The 27,170-nt window shown below is 39.2% G+C and overlaps 1 protein-coding gene across 1 annotated transcript in view; it reads left to right on the forward strand.

Moving 5' to 3' along the window:
* The window catches only part of LOC26525957 (protein CEPU-1), a 185,348-nt gene that overhangs the window by 129,804 nt on the left and 28,374 nt on the right, over window positions 1–27,170 (forward strand). The window contains exon 5 of the mRNA XM_026982821.1: window positions 997–1,124. Within this exon, the coding sequence (XP_026838622.1) occupies window positions 997–1,124 (128 nt within the window). The remainder of the gene's footprint in view (window positions 1–996; window positions 1,125–27,170) is intronic.

Below are 27,170 nucleotides of genomic sequence, written 5' to 3' on the forward strand. Positions count from 1 at the left end.
TATAAAAGGGCGGCGCAAGCGCAGCTCGGGACAGTCAGAAAGTGAATAGCAAACCCGTCAGTGACAAAGGCACCCCCATCGATAATATACCGGTCAGTGAGAACGCGCAGGACTCAGTAAGAAATCAGCTGGAGAGAGAGGGCAGGCCGTGAGTGTCAAATGCGGACATACAAGGACGAACACTGCAAGTGACGGAGCGGAGCAACGCGTGACGTGGTCAGAAGGGATTGTGGAATTAGTGGTTGGTGTCCTGTGAAATGAGCGGTCCTAACAGACGTGTGCGACCGTGCGACGGTGGTTCTGGAAAGAGCTTGGAACAAACGGACGCCACACCTTGCGTCACACCACCATTACATCCTAGATCTCATTCGAGCTGGACGACGGTGGAGCGACGCCACGCAGCAGACGGCAAGGAATATAGGAGTCCTTTATCGAATGGTCTAAGAATAAAGCTAGCTTAAACTGCATCCCTGTTTTCTCCTTGGTCGGGCAATCACACAAATCATAAATGTGGTGGGACGAATAAACAAACTCTCTGAGTTTGGATGCCGCTTGACTTTTTCGATAATATTTTCAAAGAGTCATTAATATTTGATTTTATGGGGTCTATTGGCATAGCGAAATTGGGACAGATCACAGATAATCTGAAGTCCATTTTTCTGTATAGAATTATTTTAGATGACCTCAGGCAGGGCTTAGAAAAATATTGTTGACTGCTAGTTATTGTTACTTTGTAAGTGCTAAGATGATGCCATACATAGATTTAAAATGTGGGTAACCTTAAGCTTATAGTCGATATGACTTAAGGTTGTTGAGGCTTTTTTTCCGAGGGTTCCATAGCTGTAAGCTGAAATTAGCTGGAATATATATATAAATTTGTATATTATTATATATTAGTTTACCTACACCAAACTTTTCAAACGATCTTGTTTATGACGTGTTTATTAAAGATTTACATTTATTTACGTAATTTTCAAATGTTTCCATTATTTATAGAGCCTATTACTAGTATCCCTGGCGGTCCAGAGATTTACATTGATTTGGGATCAACAGTTAATTTAACATGCGTGATAAAACATTTGCCAGACCCGCCAGTTTCAGTGCAGTGGAATCATAATAATCAGGTAAACTTAAATATCCTAAAAGACCAATTACTTTTGATCTCAATACTACTTATGAATAGTGACTTTTCTGATATTATGTAATTCGAAAAATGCATAAAAAATTGTGTGTCTCAAATTTTTTCGTAGTGCTACGGGAAAGACTCTTCTACTAAAAAAGCCCGTCATACATAAATTACAGGCGTCTGTGGACAATTTAGTCTCAAGTTTGAAGGTCATGGTTTTGACTTAGGACAATTAAAAAAAGCCCGCATCTTTGTTCTAGTCGTCTTCCTATGGTAATCATAAGTGGTTTAAAGAAGTTCAATCCCACAAAGGCAAATACTTGCTAATACTGATTAGCAAAAAATTTCCGATCGAAAATTTCAACCAGTCTCGTTTAGAATGGTTTTGTCATAGTTGGTGGTTTTGTTTTTTCATGATACAGTTTATAATAATTTATAAAAATTGTAAGTTTATAAAGTCTCTCTGTATTCTCCCCATGATAGCTAAAACTCCACAATAATTTGTTTTTTTTAGAGATTGAAGTTAACATGTTAAGCTAATATAGATGGAACTACTTAAAGAAAATAAATCAGATTCGTGTTACATACCTGCGAATAAATGATGCTATACAATACAAATATTGCATTGCAAACAATAGTCAAATTCTATGATCCACTTGGTCTGAAAACCCAAATTGTCAGAAAATCTAAGAACTTTCTTCAATCTCTATGTAGTGCTAATGTGCATTGCCAGATCCAATTCGTTCGTCATTGGGGAGTTGACCTCACAGTTATCTGTCGCGGAGAACTTAAAATATTCACGATTCGTAATGCATCCAACGGCATCCGTTGAGTTGCATGTGTCCTGCGATGCTAGCATATCAGTTTATGGAGCGTGCTGATACTTGCGATCAGAGACTAATGGAGAATCGAAAGTCCAACTGCTCTGTGCCAATTCAAGCGTAGCTCAAATAAAGACCATACCAATTCCAAGATTATACCTTTCCGCAGAGCTTTTATTGGCTGGTCTAATCTATAGATTCATAGATTTCGATTGCGCCTTTTATTGCTGGTCAGACTCGTCTATTGTGTTGAAAAGCTAAAATTCAGGGGTTGACGAAAGAAATGACTTGGCATCACGCTCCCACAATCTTAAACTCGGCAGACGTCGGGTCGCGAAGATGTACCCCGAGAGAATTGCCTGTGAATTTCCTTTTAGACTAACGGGCCTCCATTCCTTCTGCAAAGGATCTGCCAGACCACCGTTTTGTGACTCTAATTGGAACCGTTTTCATTGAAAATGCATCGAACTGCAAATTCCTCAACACTTTCGACAAGTTGTAGCACGTATTTGCATGGGTTTCTTTAAATTGGTGGAAAGCTTCAGAGCGCAAACTTCGACTACAATACTTTTACCAAAGGATCATGGAGTCACCAAGGCAATCATCGTTTATTATCATGAGAAATATTTGCATGCAAGGCGTTGCTTGCCACATTATGACAAAGGTCGATTGGAGGCCGCAAGTTTGTTTCTAAAGCCTTCGATAAATGTGTCTGACGTTTTCGAATGAAGCTTGTGACTTGGTACTTAATAGGAAGCCCGCCAGCAAATCGAGTGCAGCCTAATCCATCAATTAAGAACTCTTTCGAATGAGATTTCTGTCATCCTTAACTCCCGTCCAGTCTGTCCCATTTCAGAAAATGTTGAAAGTCTTAAGGTGCTAACCCTAAAGGGTTCCAGATACACAAAGTTTTGTGAGCCTGACATCACTCATCTTCGCGAAGGCCGCCTCAGCGTATAATAACGGGTGACCCAAATGCAACAACACTTCTGAAAAAGATGGAGCTGCGAGTATTTGTCCCTACTGCAAGAATGGAGCAAGTGCAGCAAGTCGATACGTCTAATATCAAGGTTGGAAGCATGGTTTTGGTTAAAAAGGACAACATTCCACCGTTGAGAAGTTAGCTTGGGTGCATCCAGGAAGTTATACCCAGCGGGGACGGCGTGATCAGAGCAGCTATACTCAGTACAGCTCCGGGTCTTCTCAAGAGAGCCGTCGTCAAACCAGCTGTTCTGGCCATCGATTCCGATACAGTTGGAAACGTACCATATGTTCGGAGCAGATCGCCAATACCTAGGCATGCGCGGATAGCTGTGATAGCTGGATGTGGATAGCGATAGCTGAGCACCTTCAGCGCTCCTCGAGTCTCTGAGGAACTTCTTTCTTCTCTCGCTAAGCCTACCGCGTTATCTATTCATCTAAACTACTTTTGTAGGCTTACACATAGTATATATGCAGTATGCATCTCTGAATAAACCATAGCACAAATAAATAAAGCATTTATGTATTTATTATCTCTTCCTGCGTTCTTATTAAATATAGCCCTAAGGGTGTCATATTGGTTATCTTCCCCATATATAACATGTAAAAACATTAAAAAATTGTTCAAAAGTGTGTGCGTTACAGTTTTCAAGGATTTGTAGGCGCTAGATGGGACGTGTCCAAATAAAACGAGAGAAAATTAAAACATTTTCTAACAGTGTGAAAAGTGTGGAAACTAATAAAAAAGATGATAAAATCAAAACGTGTTCACAAATTGTGGGCGTAGCAGTTTTGGTCGGTTGGTGGGGGTTAGAGTGGGCGTGTCAAAAAGTTGTTTGACAAATCGAAAAACTTTTGCAAAACTACCAAAAGAATATAAAATATATTAAAACATTTTCAAAAACTGTAGGCGTGGCAGATGTAGATGTTAGATGTTTGTGGATGTTAAATTGGGCGTGGCCGTATCAGTAAAAAAAACTTGCGCTGCGTCTATGTCTCTTTATACCTGCTATACTCTTCAACAAAACTAGTACACCCTTCTACTCCACGAGTAACGTGTATTAATATTATTAATATATTAATAGTAATATTATATTAATATTAATATTATTATTAAAACCGTATACTATATAATTATATTATTATAATTAAATATATTCTTATAAATATACTTAAAGATATATTTATACAGAGGTGGTCAAAATTATTTACACAACGTGTTTTTTTTTCAATTGTCAACTTTGATCGCTTATTGCTGCCGCTTTTGTACTCAGAAACGAACATAACGGTATTTGTCGTGCTTCTACATCTATACAGAAGCAAACGAAAGAAGAAGTGGAAAAAATAACTGTTCATGGGCTAAAAATAGAAGCATTGAACTGATGCTTGTCTGTTGTCAGAAGTATTTACACACAATTTTTACACGTCAAAATTATTTACACACAGCTATTTTAATTGATTTTGCGTTTTTTATTGAATTTAAACGAAATATTTTATATTATTTTAATATGGTATTATGTTAAGCCAACTAATATCTAGTTACTCCGCCTTTGGCATCAATGACTGCTTGGAGCCTTGCTGGTATTGACCGGACCAAGTTTGGACCAAATTTCTGTAATTTAGGCTATAGTTTCATCGCGCTGGCGATCTCTTTCAAATGTCTTCTGACTCTTAACATAAGCCCAGACATTTTCGATAATGTTCAGATCGGGGCTTTGTGCGGCCTGATTTATGTCTTTCAAGAACTTGGTTGGTACTCGGCCCAACCGCATGCATGGAACATTGTCCTGCTGCAAGATCCAGTCATTCGTGGAGAACAGTCTATTTCCTGAGGTTAATGCGTGCTCATTTAAGATATGGAGGTATCCTGTTTGATTTAGTGTACCCTCTATCGGTACCATGTCTCCAAATCCATAGTAGCTTAAACAGCCCCTGAACATAACCGTGCCACCACCAAACCGATTGATTGGCTGGACGGCATTACCCTTTAGTTGTTTTGGGAGATGCATAAATTGCTTGCTAAATGATCCCTGAAACTGAAACGCAACTTCATCAGTCCATAAAACATCAAACCAGAACTCGAGAGGCTTCTCCTTATACTCCAAGGCAAATGCGAGACGTTTTTCCTTGTTTCTTGGGGTAATATCAACTACTGCACGAACAACATAGGTGTTGATGTCAACTTCCTTCATTCTGCAACGCAGTGTACTATCGCTAATATGTTTTCCAATTAAATTTTTCGAAGCTGCAGCAATTTTAACGGTACTTATGGTGGGATTAATTAGTACAACTCCTCTAATGTGTCTGCAGTCTCTTGGGTTCAATGCAAGTTTTCGGCCAGTACTCTTTTTATTTTCCAAATTTGCCAGTGTGTCCTTTTTTTAACTAAATTGTACACAGTTTTACGTGATATTTTGTACAACTTAGCTAATTTAGATGCAGAAGTACCAGCCTTAAATTTAGTGACAATCTCGGCTCGATGCTCAACTGATAGCTCCTTTGTTTTTGCCATTTTACAAATTAAATCAACTAGAACTTCACATAATCAATGCAAATCAAAGACTAATCTTCAATTTGCACTGTGTAAATAATTTTGACGTGTAAAAATTGTGTGTAAATACTTCTGACAACAGACAAGCATCAGTTCAATGCTTCTATTTTTAGCCCATGAACAGTTATTTTTTCCACTTCTTCTTTCGTTTGCTTCTGTATAGATGTAGAAGCACGACAAATACCGTTAAGTTCGTTTCTGAGTACAAAAGCAGCAGCAATAAGCGATCAAAGTTGACAATTGAAAAAAAAAGCACGTTGTGTAAATACTTTTGACCACCTCTGTATATATAGTGACATATCCTCCAGTCCCTTAGACTTAAGCTTATGCCTACCGAGTACAGTATAACCAATACACCCCATTCCATCCATTACCCAAGCAATACCAGTTAAGAACCCGACTGTAAATCGAATACAGGATGTTATTGAGACAAATCACCCACTGGTAGACTGTTCTTTGCCTAAACCCCAAATAATTGTCAGGTTCGAAGTTCGGACTCCCAAACTCGAAAACAAAAGTTTTAAATTTAAAGCAAATAAAATCGTAAGAATCTAAGAGCACTTGTATCCAAGAGCGAATGCACTTGAATCCAAGAGAATGCACTTGAATCCAAATCTCTCTCTTTAAATCCAAAGTCCATATTTGAAAAGCTCGAAACCGAGGCTTGAACGTCAATCAATCTAGATCAATAAGTGAGTTCAGTTTGAGACTTAAATTAAGAAGGTCGGTGTTCTTTAAAATAAAGAGTTGTAATTATTCAGTTAATACAAATTAAATTTTTTTTTTGACTATGAGAAAGAAACAGTAACTTTAGGTTCATAAACCTACAGATTCTGATACGAAAAAAAAGGGAGACCGTATCCACAAAATCACTTGACCGAAAACAAAAGGACAAATCTGCACCAGTGAAGGAATTCGATCCAAAACAGCATAAGGTTAAGACCACACCCGCAAATTACCTTAAGCCCAAGCTTAAAAAAAAGGAGAAGACCGCATCAGCAAAATGCCTCACTCCAAAAGTAAACAGTTACACAGTGGACAATGACGTCAAACACTTTGATCCCAAGTCAGTTAACGACGATATTTTACTGTAACTGGGGATGAATCCTGGATGTTCGAGTACGATCCAGAATCCAAACGACAGAGCTCCGAGTGGCATTTTTGCCAAGTCGCACACAAAACTTTATGGCGTACCGCTGTTCCAGCGAACGCTCCATCGCACCGTGACACAACAGAAAAAATCCTACCACTTCTATTGCTCAGAGCGAACTGAGACCGAGCGCGTTGGAAAGGAGAGACTCCGCCCCAAATTTTCAGACAGGTCCGAGCGTGCTACGACAGGTTGTTACGTGACAATGAAACCATGCGCATTACTTTCATAACGCACCCTGTAGTCAGCTTCGCGATAAATAACGAATTACGCGAGTGTAATGAATACGGACTCGAACATCTAAATGTAAAGGAAGTTGAACGTTTAAAGAAGGTCCTATACGACTATAGAGACATTCAGTACAAAGAAGGAGAAAATTTGACTTTCACAAGTACAATTAAACATGTTATCCAAACTTATCACGAAGATCCAGTAAACCGAAAACTTTATAAATACCCAGAAAGCGTTGATCAGGAAGTCAGCAAACAAATTAATGAAATGATAGAACAAGGTATAATTCGCAAAGTGAAGTCACTTTGGTCTGAAAAATGCCCCTGCAACAATTCAGAGATGTATGAACAGATTTTGGAAGATGTATGGAAGATTTGATTTACAAAGTATACCTCGATAATATATTATTATAATTTACTCCACTTCATTTGAGGAACACATTCTATCTCTAAGGAAAGTCTTTGGGAAGCTCAGGGATACTAACTTAAAATTGCAGCTAGACAAATGTGAAGGAAGCCGAATTCCTAGGACACATTGTAACCACAAACGACACCAATCCAAATAAAACTAATGCAATTACGAGTTTTCCATTACCTAAGACACCAAAAGAAACAAAATAATTTTTGGGATTATGTGGGTTCTACCGCAAGTTCATTCCTAACTTTGCCAAGGTAGTTAAACCTATGACCCTTAAACTAAAGAAAGGTACAGTAATCGATACCAAAAGCAAAGATTAAGTTGAATCATTCGAGAGGTTAAAAGTTTTGATCCGATACTGATGTATCCAGATTTCTCAAAGCCATTTTCTCTAACAACTGATGCAAGTAATTTAGCTATTGTTGCTGTTCTATCTCAAAATCATAAACCCATCTGTTATGCCAGCAGAACATTGAATGAACACTAGATTAATTACGCTACAATCGAGAAAGAATTGTTAGCTATCGTTTGGGCAACGAAATATAATATTTCAAGTCATACTTGTTCGGTAGACCATTTGAAATGGTAAGTTAAAGATCCAAACATGAAACTACAAAAATGGAGAATAAAATTGAACGAATTTGATTACAAAATTAAATATCTTCCGGACAAAAAAAACCATGTAGCGGACGCCCTTTCCCGCACAAAAATTGAAGAATTCATGCTAGGTGAAGTCGCAGATAGTGAAAACGCAACAGTCCACAGCACGAGTGAAGATAATCTAAATTACATACCAATAACTGAAATACCACTTAATTATTTCTCTAGACAAGTAGAACTAGAAAATGGAAACAGCGATAAAACCAATGTAAGCTTATATTTTCAAAAGTCGAACATCAAGATAATCTATAACGAAATGGCAGTTGAAGTCGCCGAGAACATCATTAAGGTATATTTGTGCACTAAAAACAGCGCAATTAACTTCCCTTATAACGAAGACTTTTTGATTTTCCAGAGGGTATACACTGAAATCATAGGCCTAGCAGTTTCACCAAATTGCTAAGATGTGCCGAAAAGCTAATAGATATCTAAACCTTCGCCGAATTTAAAGACTTAATATTGAAAAGGCGTAACGAAATTTTGAATCCAGGAATAGAAAAAACTGGTTTAAAGAAGAATTTTATTTCGCAGATAGCCAAAAATTAATCCAGAACATCATTAACGAAACGTAACGTAACGTAAAATGTTAACGTAAGTGATAGATTTCTATCTCACCGGAAACCAAATATTTCTATCATGCATAGACGCCTATTCGAAATTTTCATCACTCATTGAGGTGAAAAGTAGAGATTGGTTAGAGGCAAAGAGGGCTAAATAGCGAACAAACTATAAAATATAGATATACAAGATTTCAAACAATCCTATATGTCTACAATCACAAAAATAACATAACACTACCAAAAGATCTCCGGCATATATCTTTTTGTGTGCAGGAAGCCCAGACTTTAATGTCCAGCAAAATAAAATCGACAAAATCAACAGACTTAATGAAAAGAGACATGATTTTGCAATTTACATGAGATATAGACAAACCCCACTTGTAAATGCAAGGTAACCAACCCATTCAAGAAAACAGGACAAATAGGACGATTGGATGAAAACATTTAAAAAAGACAAATCGTGGTAGGAAAATCGTACACTATAAGTCCAAATTTAAAAATCAGAAGAAAAGTAATAAGAGTAAATACGATAATTCCAGACCTCCCGAAGAGAGTTAAGCGAAGCCACCTACTTCCGCTAATACTTATCTGTATGATACCCCTTGTCATACTTGGTCCAGTGCAGTAATATAGAAGTAAACCCACTCAGTGCCAAGAATGGATACCTTACTTTCCAAACAGGAACAATATAAATTCCGATATGCTACGAATATCATATTAAGGCATAAATATAACGAGGACAATGCTTACATTCGAGAACCTAGTAGAAGAGGCAAAAGTTTTCCCAAATGTGCCCCAAATTCAAACTAAAAGAATAGAGAAACTAAAATGGGAAATCAATGGACTGAGAATTATTAAACGAAGTATTAGGAACAGCGTATAAATATTTATTTGGCACCTTAGACCAGAACTATAGGGATGATTTGGAAGAAAAGATAAAAAACCCTTCAGAAAATTGCGTGAAAAACCATGACTTAAACATGGTTATAGAAGTAACAGTGGAATAGACATTATTAACAAGCTCAGAGCAGAAAAAGAAAAAAACCAACAGATCGCGATATTAATATTCAATTTACAACAATTCACAGAATATATAGAGGATATCGAATTGGGAATGCAATTAACTAGGCTAGGAATCTTTAACCCGAAACTATTTAGACATTATTTATATAAAAACAAGTAACCTCAGAGAAAATGTTAAAGATAAAAACATCAACTTGGCTTTGAACAGATACAAACGAAATTCTAATTATTTCCCATGTTCCAAGCGAAATAACAAAAGTTCCAGTCTTTCAAGTAGTTCCTTACCCAGCTGAACACGGTTACATTCCAACTGAGCAAATCGTTGATAAGTTTTATATTTTCAATAATCAAGTATACCATAAGGAGTTAGCAATATTTGACAAGTGTATAGTTGGATTAATCAAACAGGAAGAAACTCAGTGTAACTACACCATGACTCATAAAAGTTTTCAAATCAATTACATAGAACCGAATATACTAATTACATGGAATCTACCAGAAACACCTGTCAATGAAGATTGCACTAACAACAAAATTGTTATATCAGGAAATAACAATATAAGAATTAAAAATTGTACAATCCAAATTCATGAATTCATAATTTCAAACAATCTATCAGATTTTACGCAATCGTTACGAAATCATGTTACAAGACTAGAACTAGAAATATCCCATTTATAAACAAAGGAAAAGACACTCACGTAAAGCATTACAATATATTACAAATCCTATGAGTACCTAGCATATAAGTTCAAGAATATTCCTAAGAAAGTTATTGTAAAATATTCTAAACATAACGAAGAACATTCGAAACCAGACACCAATGTAAGAGAACACATTCAGTCCGAAAGCAATATAACGATGTATCCAATTTTAACGACCTGAGGACAGGCCAAAGTCAATGGTTGGGGGAGTGACATAACCTCAAGTCTCTCAGACATATGAATACAGGATGTAATTGAGACAAATCACCCACTGGTAGACTAAACATTCCTTACCTAAGCCCTCACAAAATTGTCACATTCCCACGTTCAAAATTCGGACTCGCACACTCGAAAACAAAAGTTTTAAATTTAAAGCATGCGTGTAGATTTCCATAACAAAAAATCCCGTGTGGTCAGATAAACTCTGCAAATTAACTAAGAAAAATCCCGTACGGTCGGAAACAAACTTTTATTAAAATTTTTAATTCTGTTTTAATTTTTAACATTTTAAAACTCTGTGCATAAAGAAATTTACAAATACTACAATATGGCAGTTCCACAACTTTCTGAGATCCATCTGAATAAATTACTGGGCCAAATTAAAGAATTGCATTACTACGATGACACGCTTGGCTATTTGTCCTGATTTGTCAACCAAGTCGAACAACTGCTCAATCTATATCCCACCCAAGATGTCAGGCAGGCACATGTAATATATGGCGCGGTGAAACGCCTGATCACAGACTCAGCGTTGGAAGTTGTAATACAAGCAAGAGCAACGACATGAATGGAAATTAAAACAACATTAGCAACATCATTCAAGGACCATAGACCATACGTGACCCTAGTAAGACAACTGGAGGAAACAACATACCCCGGCAGCATTAGTAAGTTTATAGAAAAATTTTAATTACAATGGATAAACTTTGAATTAGAAAGTGACCCTATTGATAAGTTAAACTACACTGAAATGCTAAATAGAACGATTAAAATTACAATAGATCTAAAATTGCCAGATAGAATGTACATGTCACTAGCGCGTAAGGATATTAATACCATTGCCAAATTTAAACGAGCTACAATGGAGTTAGGTCTATATGACGCTAACCCCGAAAATCAATACTCTAATAAATTAGAAGGGCATAATAATAATAATGGTACTAACTACCCTGTAACGAACATTATATGCAAACCCCAAATCAATTTATGACTAATCAAAATCAATACTTAACTCGTCCTATACTTGCTAATCAGAGGGGAAATTACTACACTTTTAGAATGGATTTAACGCAAGACAGACAAAACAATCCTCTCAATTTTAAACCTTCAACATTAAATAATGTGAACAGTAATGGGCCGGTAAAAAGACAACGAGAAAGTCAGAGTGGGAAAAGCAGGATGGACGTAAATATTCATCAGACTGCCTCGGACACTCAAGAAACGCGGGAAAACGAACCAGTTCCCATGTTCTAATAGGCTATCATAACAATTACTATAAAGGAATGATCGACACAGGTTCCTCGATCAACATCATAAAAGAAAATTTTGCAGGATTAGAGGAGGAAGAAGAAGATTTGATAGTATACAATATAAAAGAGCCAATACAATTAAAAAAGAGTATTATGATGAAGCCCAAAAACTCTATGTCCATAATTTTTCCGATACTTATGATTTTCTGTTAGGTCGAAAATATCTCAAAGAAACGAAAGCAAAAATTGATTATGAGAAAGAAACCGTAACTTGAGGTTCATAAACCTACAGATTCAGATACGAAGAAAAAGGGAGACCGTATCCACAAAATCACTTGACCTTAACTTGACTTGACTTTAACAAAAGGACAATTCTGCACCAGTGAAGGAATTCGACCCAAAACAGCATAAGGTTAAGACCACACCCGCAAATTACCTTAAACCCAAGCTTAAACAAAAGGAGAAGACCGCATCAGCAAAATGCCTCACTCCAAAAGTAAACAGTTACACAGTGGACAATGACGTCAAACACTTTGATCCCAAGTCAGTTAACGACGATATAGTCAGCTTCGCGATAAATAACGAATTACGCGAGTGTAATGAATACGGACTCGAACATCTAAATGTAAAGGAAGTTGAACGTTTAAAGAAGGTCCTATACGACTATAGAGACATTCAGTACAAAGAAGGAGAAAATTTGACTTTCACAAGTACAATTAAACATGTTATCCAAACTTATCACGAAGATCCAGTAAACCGAAAACTTTATAAATACCCAGAAAGCGTTGATCAGGAAGTCAGCAAACAAATTAATGAAATGATAGAACAAGGTATAATTCGCAAAGTGAAGTCACTTTGGTCTGAAAAATGCCCCTGCAACAATTCAGAGATGTATGAACAGATTTTGGAAGATGTATGGAAGATTTGATTTACAAAGTATACCTCGATAATATATTATTATAATTTACTCCACTTCATTTGAGGAACACATTCTATCTCTAAGGAAAGTCTTTGGGAAGCTCAGGGATACTAACTTAAAATTGCAGCTAGACAAATGTGAAGGAAGCCGAATTCCTAGGACACATTGTAACCACAAACGACACCAATCCAAATAAAACTAATGCAATTACGAGTTTTCCATTACCTAAGACACCAAAAGAAACAAAATAATTTTTGGGATTATGTGGGTTCTACCGCAAGTTCATTCCTAACTTTGCCAAGGTAGTTAAACCTATGACCCTTAAACTAAAGAAAGGTACAGTAATCGATACCAAAAGCAAAGATTAAGTTGAATCATTCGAGAGGTTAAAAGTTTTGATCCGATACTGATGTATCCAGATTTCTCAAAGCCATTTTCTCTAACAACTGATGCAAGTAATTTAGCTATTGTTGCTGTTCTATCTCAAAATCATAAACCCATCTGTTATGCCAGCAGAACATTGAATGAACACTAGATTAATTACGCTACAATCGAGAAAGAATTGTTAGCTATCGTTTTGGCAACGAAATATTTTAGGTCATTTTTATTCGGTATACCATTTGAAATATTAAGTGATCATAAGCCTTTAATATGGCTTAATAATATTGAACAAATTCGATTACAAAATTAAATAACTTCCGGGCAAAGAAAACCATGTAACGGACGCCTTTTCCAGCACAAAAATTGAAGAAGCCATGCCATTCAAGAAGCCAGGTGAAGGCGCAAATAGTGAAAACGCAACAGTCCACAGCGAGAGTGAATATAATTTAAATTACATATCAATAACTGAAAGATCACTTAATTATTTCGCTACACAACTAGAACTAGAAACGGGAAACAGCGATACAGCCAATGTAAGCCATTATTTTCAAAAGTTAAAAATCAAGATAATAGATATAAAGAAATGACTGTTGCAGTAGCCAAAAACATTAAGGAATATTTGTGCACCAAGAACAGCGCAATTTACTTCCCTAATAACGAAGACTTTCTGATTTTCCAGAGGGCGTATACTGAAATCATAGCCCTAGCAGTTTCACCAAATTGCTAAGATGTACCAAAAAGCTAATAGATATCTTAACCTATGCCGAATTTAAAGACTTAATATTGAAAAGGCATAAAGAAGTTTTGCATCCAGGAATAGAAAAAACCACTGGTTTAGAGAAGAATACTATTTCCCAGATAGCCAAAAATTAATCCAGAACATCATCAACGAGTGCGAAATCTGTAATATAGCGAAAACCGAACAGTTCTCGTTTCATTTATTTTATCGTTTATTTATTTGTCCCGTGGTAAACTTTGATTGTATTGTCCGTAAGGATTCTTCTCCTCCTGGGTAATACTTGCTTACCCAGGTACTGACGCTGCCACGCGTGATTGGTGACGAGGAGGTCGGCTTTTGGGCTTAGGGAAGAGTCAACGTTTCCTAGGGTTGGGAAACGAGGCTGGGCTCTCAAGGTGAAGGACGTGCTAACCGCAACCTCCTGTCCTTATGTCTGTCCCGGCCGGTGCCGCCAGACGCCTGTTCAGTTTCCACTAACACTCCGTGCAATCGGCCGTACAAAGCAGCAGTCCCTGTAACAAGACGCCTAGTAAAATACGAACGTTCCACCCTAGCCTTTCCTCAAGGTGGTGCGGACGTTCCTGGATTTGCGTACCTATCCCGTCGTCTTGGATGGTGCGGACTGCGCTGCTTAGTGATAGATTGGCTTTGCTTTGATTGGAATTCCTGTCTGGACATCCGGTCTGGACATCCGCCGGGGGAAGCAACTACAAGGTCTGCTCGGTTCTTATGAACGTTCTGAGCAACCGCCTGGTTTACGTTGCGCAGTTTCCGGAACAGTAGACCGGGCCTTCGCCTCAAGAACTCGCCGGGCCAACACCATGGTCTGGTCTGGATTCGTGGAGTAGCAAGGCGTCTCAACCTAGTCGGGCTTTCTCTTAATGGGTCTCAGTTACATGTGTCTCAAATCGGCGACTTGCTTCGTCCCGAACATCTCGAAGTAGGTAGCTTGCATATTTTGACTTCACGACTGTACCTCCCTTGCTGCTTACGTTGCTTCGCGCTGTTCACTCATATTCTGGTCTTCTCGACTGTATGTCTTCCAGCGCTCGGCATGCTGATAAAGGTCTCCTTTAACCGTTGTTCCTTGATGTCTCCAGTATCCAGGCCCAAGCTCTGTTCCTCCAGACTTTAGTTCCCCAATTGACCTCCAGACTCTGTTTCTCCAAACTCTCTTTCTACAGATTCCGTTTTTCCAAACTGTCTTTCTACAGATTCCGTTTCTCCAAACTCTCTTTCTACGGATTTTAGTTCTCCAAACTCTCTTTCTTTAAGCTCTCCATTTAGTTACTACTCTCTGATTTGTTGCGTAACTGGAAAAACGCAGGCACTCCTTCCGCAGTTTACATTTGCATTTGTGCGGAGTTTAAACTGCTCACATACCCCCTTTCTTTGGGAGACAATACATTTAGCTTTTTCGACCTTGGTAAACATACATGGGATTCTCTCGACGCTCACAGCTCTATCATGAGTTCGACAGCGCCGATTTCCTCTCAGCGCACTATTTTCATCCTTTCTTTTCAAATTTTGCCGCCTTTCTTCCGTCCACAATACCTTCTCTGGATCGATTGTTGCCACCGATGGCTATTGTATTTCTCCCCATCGATCGACACTATCGTCCAGTGCCAATCGACCACCTTGTGATCGAGGCACCCCTTCTCTAAGCACTGAAAACTATAAACAATTTTGTGATCTTCTTGTCTATCTAAGGTAGTAGAGCCTGTCGACTGTTGGCGCTGGCCGGACGATCAAACTGTTGTCTTGCCCCCTTTTTTTCCAGATCTTGCTTTTTCGGGTGTGTTTTTATGACGCAGTATTCCGTTCGCGGCATGTCTCCGTTGACTCAGGCTTTGGCCTGACGCTGAAATGGTAGACCTGCTCTGACTATTCTCGGGTCCTGTTGACTCTTCCGCATACTCCCACAGCGTTCTCCCATCCGCATCCTCGTTCTCGCTATTGTCTTCTACATGATCATGTCGCTGATGTGCACACAGCGTCCCTTTCTGTCTTTCTGGTGGCGGATCTAAGAAATCATAAACGATACGAAATCCATTATCTGGTACGACCCATCGAGTCTTGGTGCCAGCTTGACAGTAACCTTCTGCCGCTTTTGACAAATGGTGCTCTTTAGCCAAAACAACGAGAAACTTCTTAAACACCCGGCTGGTAAACTGCACCCTGTGTTCTGTGATCACCACTTTTGCGTTCCTTAAATGTTTCCGACGTGGCTGTTTACAAGGGTACCAATTCCGTCCATTTAGCAGCATCAGCACCAACAACATATTGTTTCCATGCTTCGACCTTGGCAGTGGTCGACGAAATCGACACACAATGTTGCCCAGGGCTCTTCCGGGACTTGTGTCAATATTTTCCACGCCATCCGCAGCCGCCTCTCTCTGGTGCTGTGGCCACCGCCTCTAGTAGTGGCTGTCTTGATAGTGCATCGGTCACCACGTTTAACTGGCCTTACCAGTATGCAATTTTCAAATTGTCGAAACAATGGCCAAACACTCCTTCTCTGTTGTTAATTAGTTTTTGTCCGGCTATAACTTTTTCGCCCTCTTCGGAATCCTGTGTGAGAATTGCGCCAATCCCGTAGTTGCGCCTTCCTCAAAAACTTGCTCCGCTTTGCGGGGAGGTTGTTGAGTAACTTTACAATGCTCGCGAAGTCATGCATGTATTGTCTTAGCTTACGGACTGACGAGGGTGGTTCTAACTGGGCTTGGCAGCTACCTTGTGTGGGTCCGTACCTATCCCTTGGCTTGTGACACGGTGTTCTAGGTACAACAATTCTTGCTTAAAGAATTTGAATTTTTCGAAGTTTATTCTTAGGCTTGCGTTCTTCAAGCGCAGGAACACTTCTCTGAGGTTTTTTTTTTGTATGTTCATCTATAGGGTGCGTTATGAAAGTAATGCGCATGGTTTCATTGTCACGTAACTACCTGTCGTAGCACGCTCGGACTCAGTTCGCTCTGAGCAATAGAAGTGGTAGGACGTGTCATAGAGCGAAGTCATTTTTTCTGTTGTGTCACGGTGCGATGGAGCGTTCGCCGGTGCTACGACAGGTAGTTACGTGACAATGAAACCATGCGCATTACTTTCATAACGCACCCTGTATGTGGCGACATTTTTGCTTTCGGTCCTGTGCCCGTTAAAATGTGGCCGATGCGGAGTGTATTCCGAACGGCATCCCTCGCCTCTGGACTAATATCTGGACTATATTCCGTGAATGCAGTGAACCCTCTACATTTTTCTTCCAGTATTTGCCAGTACCTATCCTTGAGGGCTAGACTGTTTATGAAGCACGCCTCCCTGAATTGGTTGAGGATATAATTTAACCGTGGCATTGGGTGGGTATGCGTCCTTTATGACTTTCGCGTTTATCTTCCTGAAGTCTGTGTGTGTACACTCTCCAATGTCCGTTTTCTTCTTCACCATGACTATGGGCGATCTGTATGGGCTTCTCGAGTGCACTGTAGGCATCTATACTCTCCTTTTGGATTTGAGTGCGCTCATTCTCGAATTTCCCTTATCAAACTTCCCCTACTCGTCCCGTTTTTCAGCAGTGCCGGAAGCAACCCCATAGTCATCCAGCTATTTCTTTTAGCAATATTAATAATAATAAAAGCAACAGCTTTAGTCAAGTTTCTCGCCTTTGAGATACCCGTTAATTATAATCATGTCGATAAAAACGAAGGCAAAAAATAAAAAAACTTAAATAAATTAACAACAAGAATGGTAAACTTTCTCATTCGCACTAACACTTGCTGAGTATCGGGTATCAGATAGTCGGCAAACTCTCTTGTTTTGCTCTTATCTTTAAACTCTTACACCACCATACCATCCGGCTAAAAATCACCAAAATATATGGTAGAAATTAGCTCCTAGGGACATATATCTTAAAAGAAAACGACAATTTTTTCTTCACTGGAAGAAAATCTTCTGGGCACTGCAGATTGTATTTCTGAAGGGCCAATTTGTGTCAGTTGTCCGGACTTAACATTCTCTTGTAGCAATACTAATCGGGACAGGTGGAATCACTGGTTGTACTGTTGATCACTTGCCGGACGCTGCAGGGCGTTCCATTTGGCAACCTAACACCAGCATATTTTTTTTGCGCTTTAGAGACTCCTATAATAGCTTGGGGATATTAAACTGCGAATCTAGCTCTTGAAGAGAACCAGCTCTAGCCACACCAAACCTGCTGATCAGTCCCTTTAAGACATATTTAGCTTGACGCATAATCGATATCATCTCATTTCCAGCATCACAACAGTATTTTAGGTTTGGCGTGACAGTATTAGGCGGTTGCCCTGCGTCTTTGTCTTTGGAATCTGCAAACTTAATTTCATCATTATAGCGTTAATAGTTCCTGAGATCTCGACGGACGGACAGACGGACATGGCCAGTTCGTCTCCGCTATTGATCCTTATCAAGAATGGTCGGAAACGCATCCGTCTGCCTGTTACATAAATTATTAAATTAAATTGGCTGAGAATACATGTTCATGTTCTGAAGAAAAATATTTTTGTCTACCTACCTATATTTTAATCTTCTAATTGTATCCACTACTACTCTATGAAATGTCTGTTTGGGTGAGAGACGCTACTCTCAATACTTTTAGTATTTTATTTCCCATATATTTGAAATCATATGTTGAAATATTTTTAAAGATAGTTTCCCACGCTGCCATTTTAACGCGGTTTATTTTGTGTATACTGACTTGCTGAAAAATTTGTTGAAAAAATTACCTAAAGCGAGATTTCCATTAGTATACCAATTTTATAACTGCAGCGATTTTCTTTCCATGTTAAAGAAAACATATCATATTACCTACAATCAAGTGAACTACCTTTCGTACTTCGTCGTTTTAAAGTACTGTAAATTTATAAAAGCTTCAATTATATATTGCTTTATCAATTCTATATTTTTAGTTTTTTTCTGAGCGGAATACTTGTCTACTTTGATATCTGGTAGTGACTCTCATTAAACTTTTGTGTATATTTTTGAGTTCATTTGTTGTTATTCTAGACAGAGCATCGGGTACATGGTTATCCTTCCCCTTGAGGTATTCTACCGTAAAATCATATTTATGTGAGTTTGGAACTTGGATTTCTCATTGAAAATAGGTATGTTAGAGACCAGTGGTCACTTTGAACTAAGAAATGCATACCATTTAGTAACATATCCATTCTTACACCCACAACTCCCCATAAGATAATTATAAGCAACATACACTTGTATAAACTCATATGCACACATTAATGTTTAAACACAAAATATTAAAGTGTAAGCACAAAATGTAATCAAAGAACGAAAGCCCTTCGATTAACCTTGGACACAGCGTCATGTTCCAAAGCCACCCTTTCTCACAGATCGCAAATCATAAACATTGACTCTAGTCGCCTTTATAAACATAGACTCTCGTCGCCTAATCATTTGCATTCGACCACTTGGCGAGCCAACTAAAATAATAAACTGAAATGGGTATTTGATAAGCTACGATCAGCTAATCTAACATTGCAACTTGATAAATGTGAATTTCTGAAGAAAGAAACAGAATTTCTCGGTCACATTATCACGATAGACTGTATAATACCAAACCCTAACAAAATAAATGCAATTGTTAATTTTCCTATCCCTAAAACTACAAAAGGTGTGAAATCTTTCCTTGGGCTCTGGGGATTCTACCGTAAGCTCATTCCCAATTTTGCAAAAATAGCAAAACCCATGACACTAAAATTGAAAAAAAAGCATAATTAACATAAAAGATAATACTCATTACGTCCGATCCAATCCTAATATCCAATATACCCTAACTTCGAAAAAAATTTCTCGTTAACGACAGACGGAAGTAAGGCGCTGTATTATCCCAAGAACATAAACCTATTTGTTATGCAAGCGGAACTTTAAGCGAACACGAACTTAACTATTCAGCAATAGAAAAATAACTATTAGCTATAGTATGGGCAACAAAATATTTTAGATCTTACCTATTCAGTAGAAAATTCGAAATATTAATAATAGCCACTTGTATGGCTAAATAATATAAAAGACCCTAACATGATGGAAGATAAAACTTAACGAATACGATTATAATATCCAATACCTACCTGGTAAAGAAAATCATGTCGCGGATGCTCTATCTGCGGATGCTTCAAATTCAACAAAACTTCCTAGGAGAAGATGATCCAATCTCCCTTCCCACAGCAGCTACTATACATAGTGCATCAGAAGACAACCAAAATCACATTCCAATAACAGAAAGGCCCCTTAATTATTATAACAGACAATTCGAATTCCTAAAGGATAATTTTGACGACGTCCATATAATAAAATATTTCCACAAAACTAGAATAAAAATCAGTTATAAAGAAATGAGCGACACCTTTGCTAAAGACTTAATTAAAGAATACTTCTGTAATAAGAAAAGTGTTATTTACTTCCCTAATAAAATCGACTTTCATAAGTCCCGACAGTTTCACTAAAACCATGAAAACCAGTAGCAAACTAATAGACATTCAAACATATGCCCAATTCAAAGAAATCATTCTTAAAACACATAAAGAATATTTACACCCTGACATAGAAAAACTAACACTTCAGTTCAAAGAACTTTATTATTACCCCGATTACCAAAAGCTTATCCAAAACATCATTAACGAATGTGAAATTTGTAACATCGCTAAAACCGAACATAGAAACACAAAATTAACTATTGAAACAACCCCAGAAACCTTCAACCCCAGAGAAAAATATGTCATGGATTTCTACTTAATAAAAAATAAACAATTCCTATCATGTATTGACATTTATTCGAAATACGCCTCCTTGATAGAAGTAAATAGTAGAGACTGGCTTGAAGCTAAAAGAGCTATTTTACGTATATTCAACGACATGAGTAAACCCATTGAAATAAAAGCCGACAAAGACTCCGCTTTCATGTGCATTGCACTTAAACTCTGGTTAGATTCAGAAGGAGTAACCTTAAATATAACAACAAGTAAAAATGGAATTTCTGACATCGAGAGATTTCATAAAACCGTTAATGAAAAATTAAGAATAATATCAAGCGAAAATGAACCCGAAAACCAATTCACATAATTCGAGAAAATAATTTACGTATACAATCACAAAACAAAACACAATACAACTGGTCGAGCACCAGCAGACATTTTTATTTTTGCAGGAATCCCTTCCTATAACACACAAGAAAATAAAGTAAACAAAATTATCAAACTCAATGAAACTAGACAAGACTTCAGTATAGACACCAATTTCAGAGAATCCCCTCTAGTTAGATCAAAAACGACTAACCCATTCAAAAAGACAGGAAATATAAGACAAATAGACGATAAACATTTTGAAGAAACAAATAGAGGTAGAAAAATAATACACTATAAATCTAAGTTTAAAAAGAAAAAGAAAATTAATAAAAGTAAATATAATAACGATAATTCCAGGCCTACTCCCGAGCATGATACTCATGTTATGCCTCCTATCGACAATTAACACACAATACTTAGAAGTAACACCTATCCAGGCCAAAAACGGTTACCTAATCTTTCAAACCGGATCATTAGATTTACCAATAAACTATGAATATCACTACTTATCTGTTAATTTAACTAAAACCGAAAACACTTATGAAGAATTTATCAAGCAAACTCAAATCTTTGAAACTCTACCACAAATTCAGTATCTAACAGAAAAACTTAACAGAGAAATGAACGGTATAAGAATTGCAAGACGTAGTAAACGCGGTCTCGCTAATTTTATAGGAACAATGTACAAATACTTATTCAGCATTTTAAATCAAGAAGATAAAAAGAATTACAACAACAAATAGGTGACATCTCTAAAAATAATGCACAAGTAAGCGATCTCAACCACGTAATAGAAGCCATTAATAAAGGAATCGAATTGACCAATCAACTAAATAGTAACTTTGAAGGAGAACAAATGTGAGCCTTAAGAATATAATTACAACTTGGAACCTTCCCAAGACTATCTTAAACCAAAATTGTATTAATAGAGAAATTATAATAGAAGGTAACAACATGATAAAAACATTTAATTGTTCCGTTCAATTAGATGATATATTAATTACCAACACAATGTTAGATTACACTCAAACTATCTATGTAAACAATAACGTAACAAAACTTGAACCACTAGAATACATTCACACAAAAGAAATAATCGAACAACACAATCAGACGAATAATGTCTTTCAAATAATAACACTTACAACATTTATCATATTAGTTATAATTTTTGCATTATTCTTTATTTATAAATATAAAACTATACCCCAAAAATTAATTGTAAAATTCAAAAATCAAACCCCAGAAAACGAAACTATTACAAACCCTGAAACAGAAAACGTTGTACCCCACGTAAATACCCCTGAATGTACGCGGATGGTGACTGGCGACGAAAAATGGATCACATACGACAATATCAAGCGAAAACGGTCGTGGTCGAAGGCCGGTGAATCGTCCCAAACAGTGGCCAAGCCGGGATTGACGGCCAGGAAGGTTTTGCTGTGTGTTTGGTGGGATTGGAAGGGAATCATCCACTATGAGCTGCTCCCATATGGCCAGACGCTTAATTTTACCCATCTACTGCGAACAACTGGACCGCTTGAAGCAAGCGATCGACCAGAAGCGTCCAGAATTGGCCAACAGGAAGGGTGTAGTGTTCCACCAGGACAACGCCAGACCACACACTTCGTTGATGACTCGTTAAAAGCTACGGGAGCTTGGATGGGAGGTTTTATCGCATCCATATAGCCCGGACATAGCGTCGTTTTGTAGGTTATGTCAAGACCTTTCAAATTATGTATAGTATTACGAGCTCTATAGCGCTTTGTACATAGCCGCGAAATTCAAAAGACAAAAAGGCGGAAGGGAGATATTTGCCAAACTAATATAAATTAATAATATATATATATAATAATATAAGTAGAGTGCTGCAGGGGTGATCCCTCGCCGCAGTCACTGGTATATTGCCGGTAGGCCGATGATCTCCAGATGTCCCTCGTACGGAGGGAAATCTTCACTTGAAGATTTATGATGATTATGATGGGAAGATGACTGTCTTCCTCTTGGCTTCTGGCCTAGGGACTCAGATAGCTATAGGTATTTATAATGATAACGACAGATGCCAGAGTAAGTTTTATGAGCTTATGCTCTTTATTATTGTATTGTCCAAAACGAACTGACTTAAAAGCTTTTTTTTTTTTTTCTTAAAGCTTTATTGAGGCGTACGGGAAATCTGGGAACCCCTTTATGTCCTTTTTCTCTATTGATTCAGCCCATTTGGGCGCGCCGGCTAACTATAGTCTAGTTAGCTTTATCGATTTAACAAAATTTTAACAATAACAAAACAATCACAGATAACAAATAATTTATGGTCAGCAGAAGCTGACCCTAGTCAAATGAGTTCGGGAAATGAGATCCCTCGGTTGCCTTCTGTTGAGCCTCCTTGGTGGGCGAGATCTGTTTAGAGCGCTGGCAAGTCGATATCCAGCCTGTCATGGTATCGACTCGAGTGTTGGCTTATCTCGTCAAATACCGTCGCGAGTTTGAGGTCTCTGTGCAGGTTGGTGTTTCGCACAAACCACTCGCAGCCGGTGATGAGTCTTGCGACCTTATTTTGGATAGCCTGGATCCTTTTGATTTGGCTGTCACATGCCAAGCCCCAGATTTGGCACCCGAACTTCCAGTTTGGTGCTATGATCTGTTTGTAAATTGTCAGCTTGTCAGCGAGCAGAGTAGCCAGTAGTGCTTCGCCACCTTAGCACGTAAGCGTATTCTGATGGAGTCTGCGGTGCAACAGCACTCCAAGGTACTTTGCTGCGTTCGGCTGTGGTACGGGGACTCCCTCGATATGGACGGTCGGTGGTGTTCTCCGCTTTAGAGTAAAGCAGACGTTGGTGGATTTACTGCTATTGATGCCGATGTTCCAACGCTTTGCCTATACCGAGAACCGATCTGCAAAGTCTTGGATACTATCGGCTGCTTCGTGCTCGCATCGGGACCTGTAGGTGACGCACACGTCATCGGCAAATGTGGCCAACATAGATTTCCTGTATAGGCTTACATCTGGCTGCGGCATATCGTGCCTATACAGGCAGTAAAGCAGGGGGCCGAGGACACTATCTTGTGGAACTTCAGCTGCCACATTATGTTCCGTGGAAAGTGCTGAATGGAAACACACAGCGATTCGCCTTCCTTCCAGGTACGATTTCAGCAACACAAAATATGGAGCAGGTTACGTTTGTTTGATTTTTAGTTGGAGTCCGATTTGCCACACTCGATCAAACGCTTCTCGAATGTCCAAGAAGAGGCTGGTGCAATATTCCTTATTGTCGTAGGCAGTCAGAATTTGCTCGACGACCCGATGGAGCTGCTCGACAGTACAGTGGCCAGCACGAAAACCGAACTGGTGCTCAGGGTTAATTCCCTGGGCTTCCATGATCGTTACAATCCGGGCAGCAATCAGTCTCTAAAACACCTCCGAAATTGAAGGGAGAAGACTGATCGGACGGTAGGAGGCGGGCTCCCTTTCCGGCTTGCCAGGTTTGTGGATCATGGAGATTATCCCGAGCTTCCACTGATGAGGGAAGTATTGCAACCTCACGATAGCATTAAAAACCGACGCTATGTAGAGGATCGCATGACTGGGCAGTGCCTTCAATGTGGCGTTGCAGATAACGTCCTGTCCTGGAGCTCTGTTGTTACTCTGGTTCGCAATGACATCGGCTATCTCGCAAGGTTCAAACGTCGTGATTGGTGGATCCATTTGAAGCGCTTGGTTCAACCGCTCCTGAGTTTCTTCAACCTGTTGCAGGCTGGCAAGATTGAATGGTTGAAATCGCTCGGCGAGGTGCGCAGAGAATACCTCCGCTTGTTCCAAGTCGGTCCGACACCATGTCCCGTTACTGTAGGCTAATGGCGCCTTCCTCGTGCAACGCCTTTTGATAGCACGCGTGGCCTTCCAGAGTGAATGCGTCGCTTCACTTTCGACTCCAGTGTTGGAAAGTCTTTCGTCGCACCATTCGGATTTGTGCAACACCAGCGCGCAACGGAGCCTACTCAGCGCTCGATTCCATTCCGTCTTGTCTAGCGGGTGGCGAGACCTCATCCACCTTGTGCGGTTGTTGAGCTAAGCTCCGACCACCTGCCTCTGGTAATTACGGCGTGAATGGCGTGGATGCCCATCACACTCCTTGTCAGCGCAAAATCAATGTAGCCTGGAGAGCCTCTACTGCCGTATGAGCATCCTGTTGCTAACGAGTTCACCTTGGAAAGTCGAATAGTTGGCTGGGTGCTGTTTACCCCAGTTGTAGCAGGTGCATTCCTCACTACGTGGTCGAGTGCAATCCTTGGCAGGATACTCTCCACCGCACTTCACACAGATGTGAGCTTTGCGGCAGTATTTGGCCGTGTGACCAAACTGCTGGCATCGATGGCATTCACGATAGCAGTGCGCTTGCGAAGTGGTTTTATTACCACTCTCATATGGCATAGAGTCTTCACTGCTAGGATCGCCTTGTTATTGGCCGCAGCGGCAATATTGATGAAGAATATATTGACTGGCTTATTTGTGGGAGTGCCAGGCTCGCTGCGCTTTAGGGGCGTAAGTACATCAAGCACCTTGTGACTAGCTTTTTCAATCTCTTTGATCTAGCTATCTAGCTGATCTAGTGTGCTATGGTGCAGACCTTTTATGCAGACTATTACGGTCTGTCCTCCATATGCTGATAGCAGTGGAACTCGTATTTTTGTTCTATATGGTATTCATTCGAGCGACCGCGTGGCCGCTGGGCGGCGAAGCCCCACTTTGTATAAGTAAGTGACTCTTTAAGTGAAAGTGGTTGAGTTTCACTATGAGTTCCACTATAATATCACTGATAGCGACTTGGGGGGTCACTATTCGCAATTTGTGCCACTATTTTGGACTTTTCACTACGAAAAGTAATTATTTACTTTTTCGCGTTGATTTGTTGCGTACTGACACACAGTGTGCCCAGATCACTTGTGCTAAAAGCTAACATAGGAAAAGCTTCATAGCGGCCTCTGCCAATGTGCAGAGCTTTTGCCAGCTATGTGCGAGCTTCCGGCCAAATGCTTGGTCAGCAATTTGACCGGTGGTGGTGAGCGGACAATCGGTCCGGTTAACTTAGTTAACTTATATATCGCTCTTCACTGAATTTAGGAATCGGAAGGAACGCCGTCGGAAAAAGAAATTCGGCGACCACGGTCGGAATGGAAAATAAAACCGAACTTATCTTGATTTTATCACTAAGGGGCGCTTGTGGACCAGGGTAGATTTGTCTTCGAAGGACCATGAAATTTAATAGCGGATATTGCCGAAAAATGTGGTTAGCACATCCATATGTTCGCTGCTGACGGAGTTGGTCGAAGTCCAAAAAAAGAAGAAGACGTCAGGCGTTCAATGAAATGAACTCCACTTTATTGGTCGCAACTTGTCGTACTGGTAATTGAAACCTAACAAAAGAGTGCCGCTTAACTACGCTTAACTCAGAAAAACGATGAACTTTAATTTTCGAGAAGAAATAACACAATCTGGAAAACCGGTTACGGTTTTCGATAATTTGGCGTCATTATCAGATGACTCTAATGCAACTCTAATCACGGCAAAGCTCCAATTAGAGCTTTCCACTACTCGAGAGGCACTTACTCCCTCATAGAGTTATTTTCTCTTTTGGCCGTCGCAACGATCAGACGTGGAGTCTGCGAAAAAAGTTTTTTTATCTTCAAGAAAAACGTGGGTTTGCAAAGAGAAAAAAAGAGTTAAAGTTTGAAAAGTGATGTGTAATATTTTTTAATTATAGGAGGCAAATCTTGCGTCCACATTGCCACAGGCAGCGGAGCACTCCGGCTGTTAGAGTGCATGTCTCTGCGGATAGGGCTCCACAGCCACTTAGATCGGGGTTTTGTGCAGAAAATGAAATGCACGCTGGGCAGATCTTCACACCTTTCTTTTAGAAAACGGGAAACATCTTGGCGAGCAGGAAACGCATCCCTGCTAAAACTGGGAGAAAGAAAAAAATATAACCTCTACATATATATACTTACATATATATACTCTACATCCATATGCACCACAACATATACAACTATATACAACCAATACCCTAGCAACTAAGTAGATCACTATAGAATGCTGACCTCTGTATTCAGTCTGTATTCAAGCCCTTTAGAAATAAAGAACGAGCAACTCCGGCAACTTGCCGTAAAAACTTATGATATAAATTATTCACACTGAGCTAAAAGGCCAGTGCCCAGCAAAGGGGGAAAAGTCACGCCCTCCACCGTAATCTACGTAAGAAGACTCCCTCCTAGATAACTCCAGGTACACGGGACTAATCATCTGCGTTCCGCCGACAATAGGTATTACATTATTG

This window comes from Drosophila erecta, unplaced genomic scaffold, assembly GCF_003286155.1.
Source record: "Drosophila erecta strain 14021-0224.00,06,07 unplaced genomic scaffold, DereRS2 tig00000219-arrow-pilon, whole genome shotgun sequence".
Lineage (NCBI taxonomy): Eukaryota > Metazoa > Arthropoda > Insecta > Diptera > Drosophilidae > Drosophila > Drosophila erecta.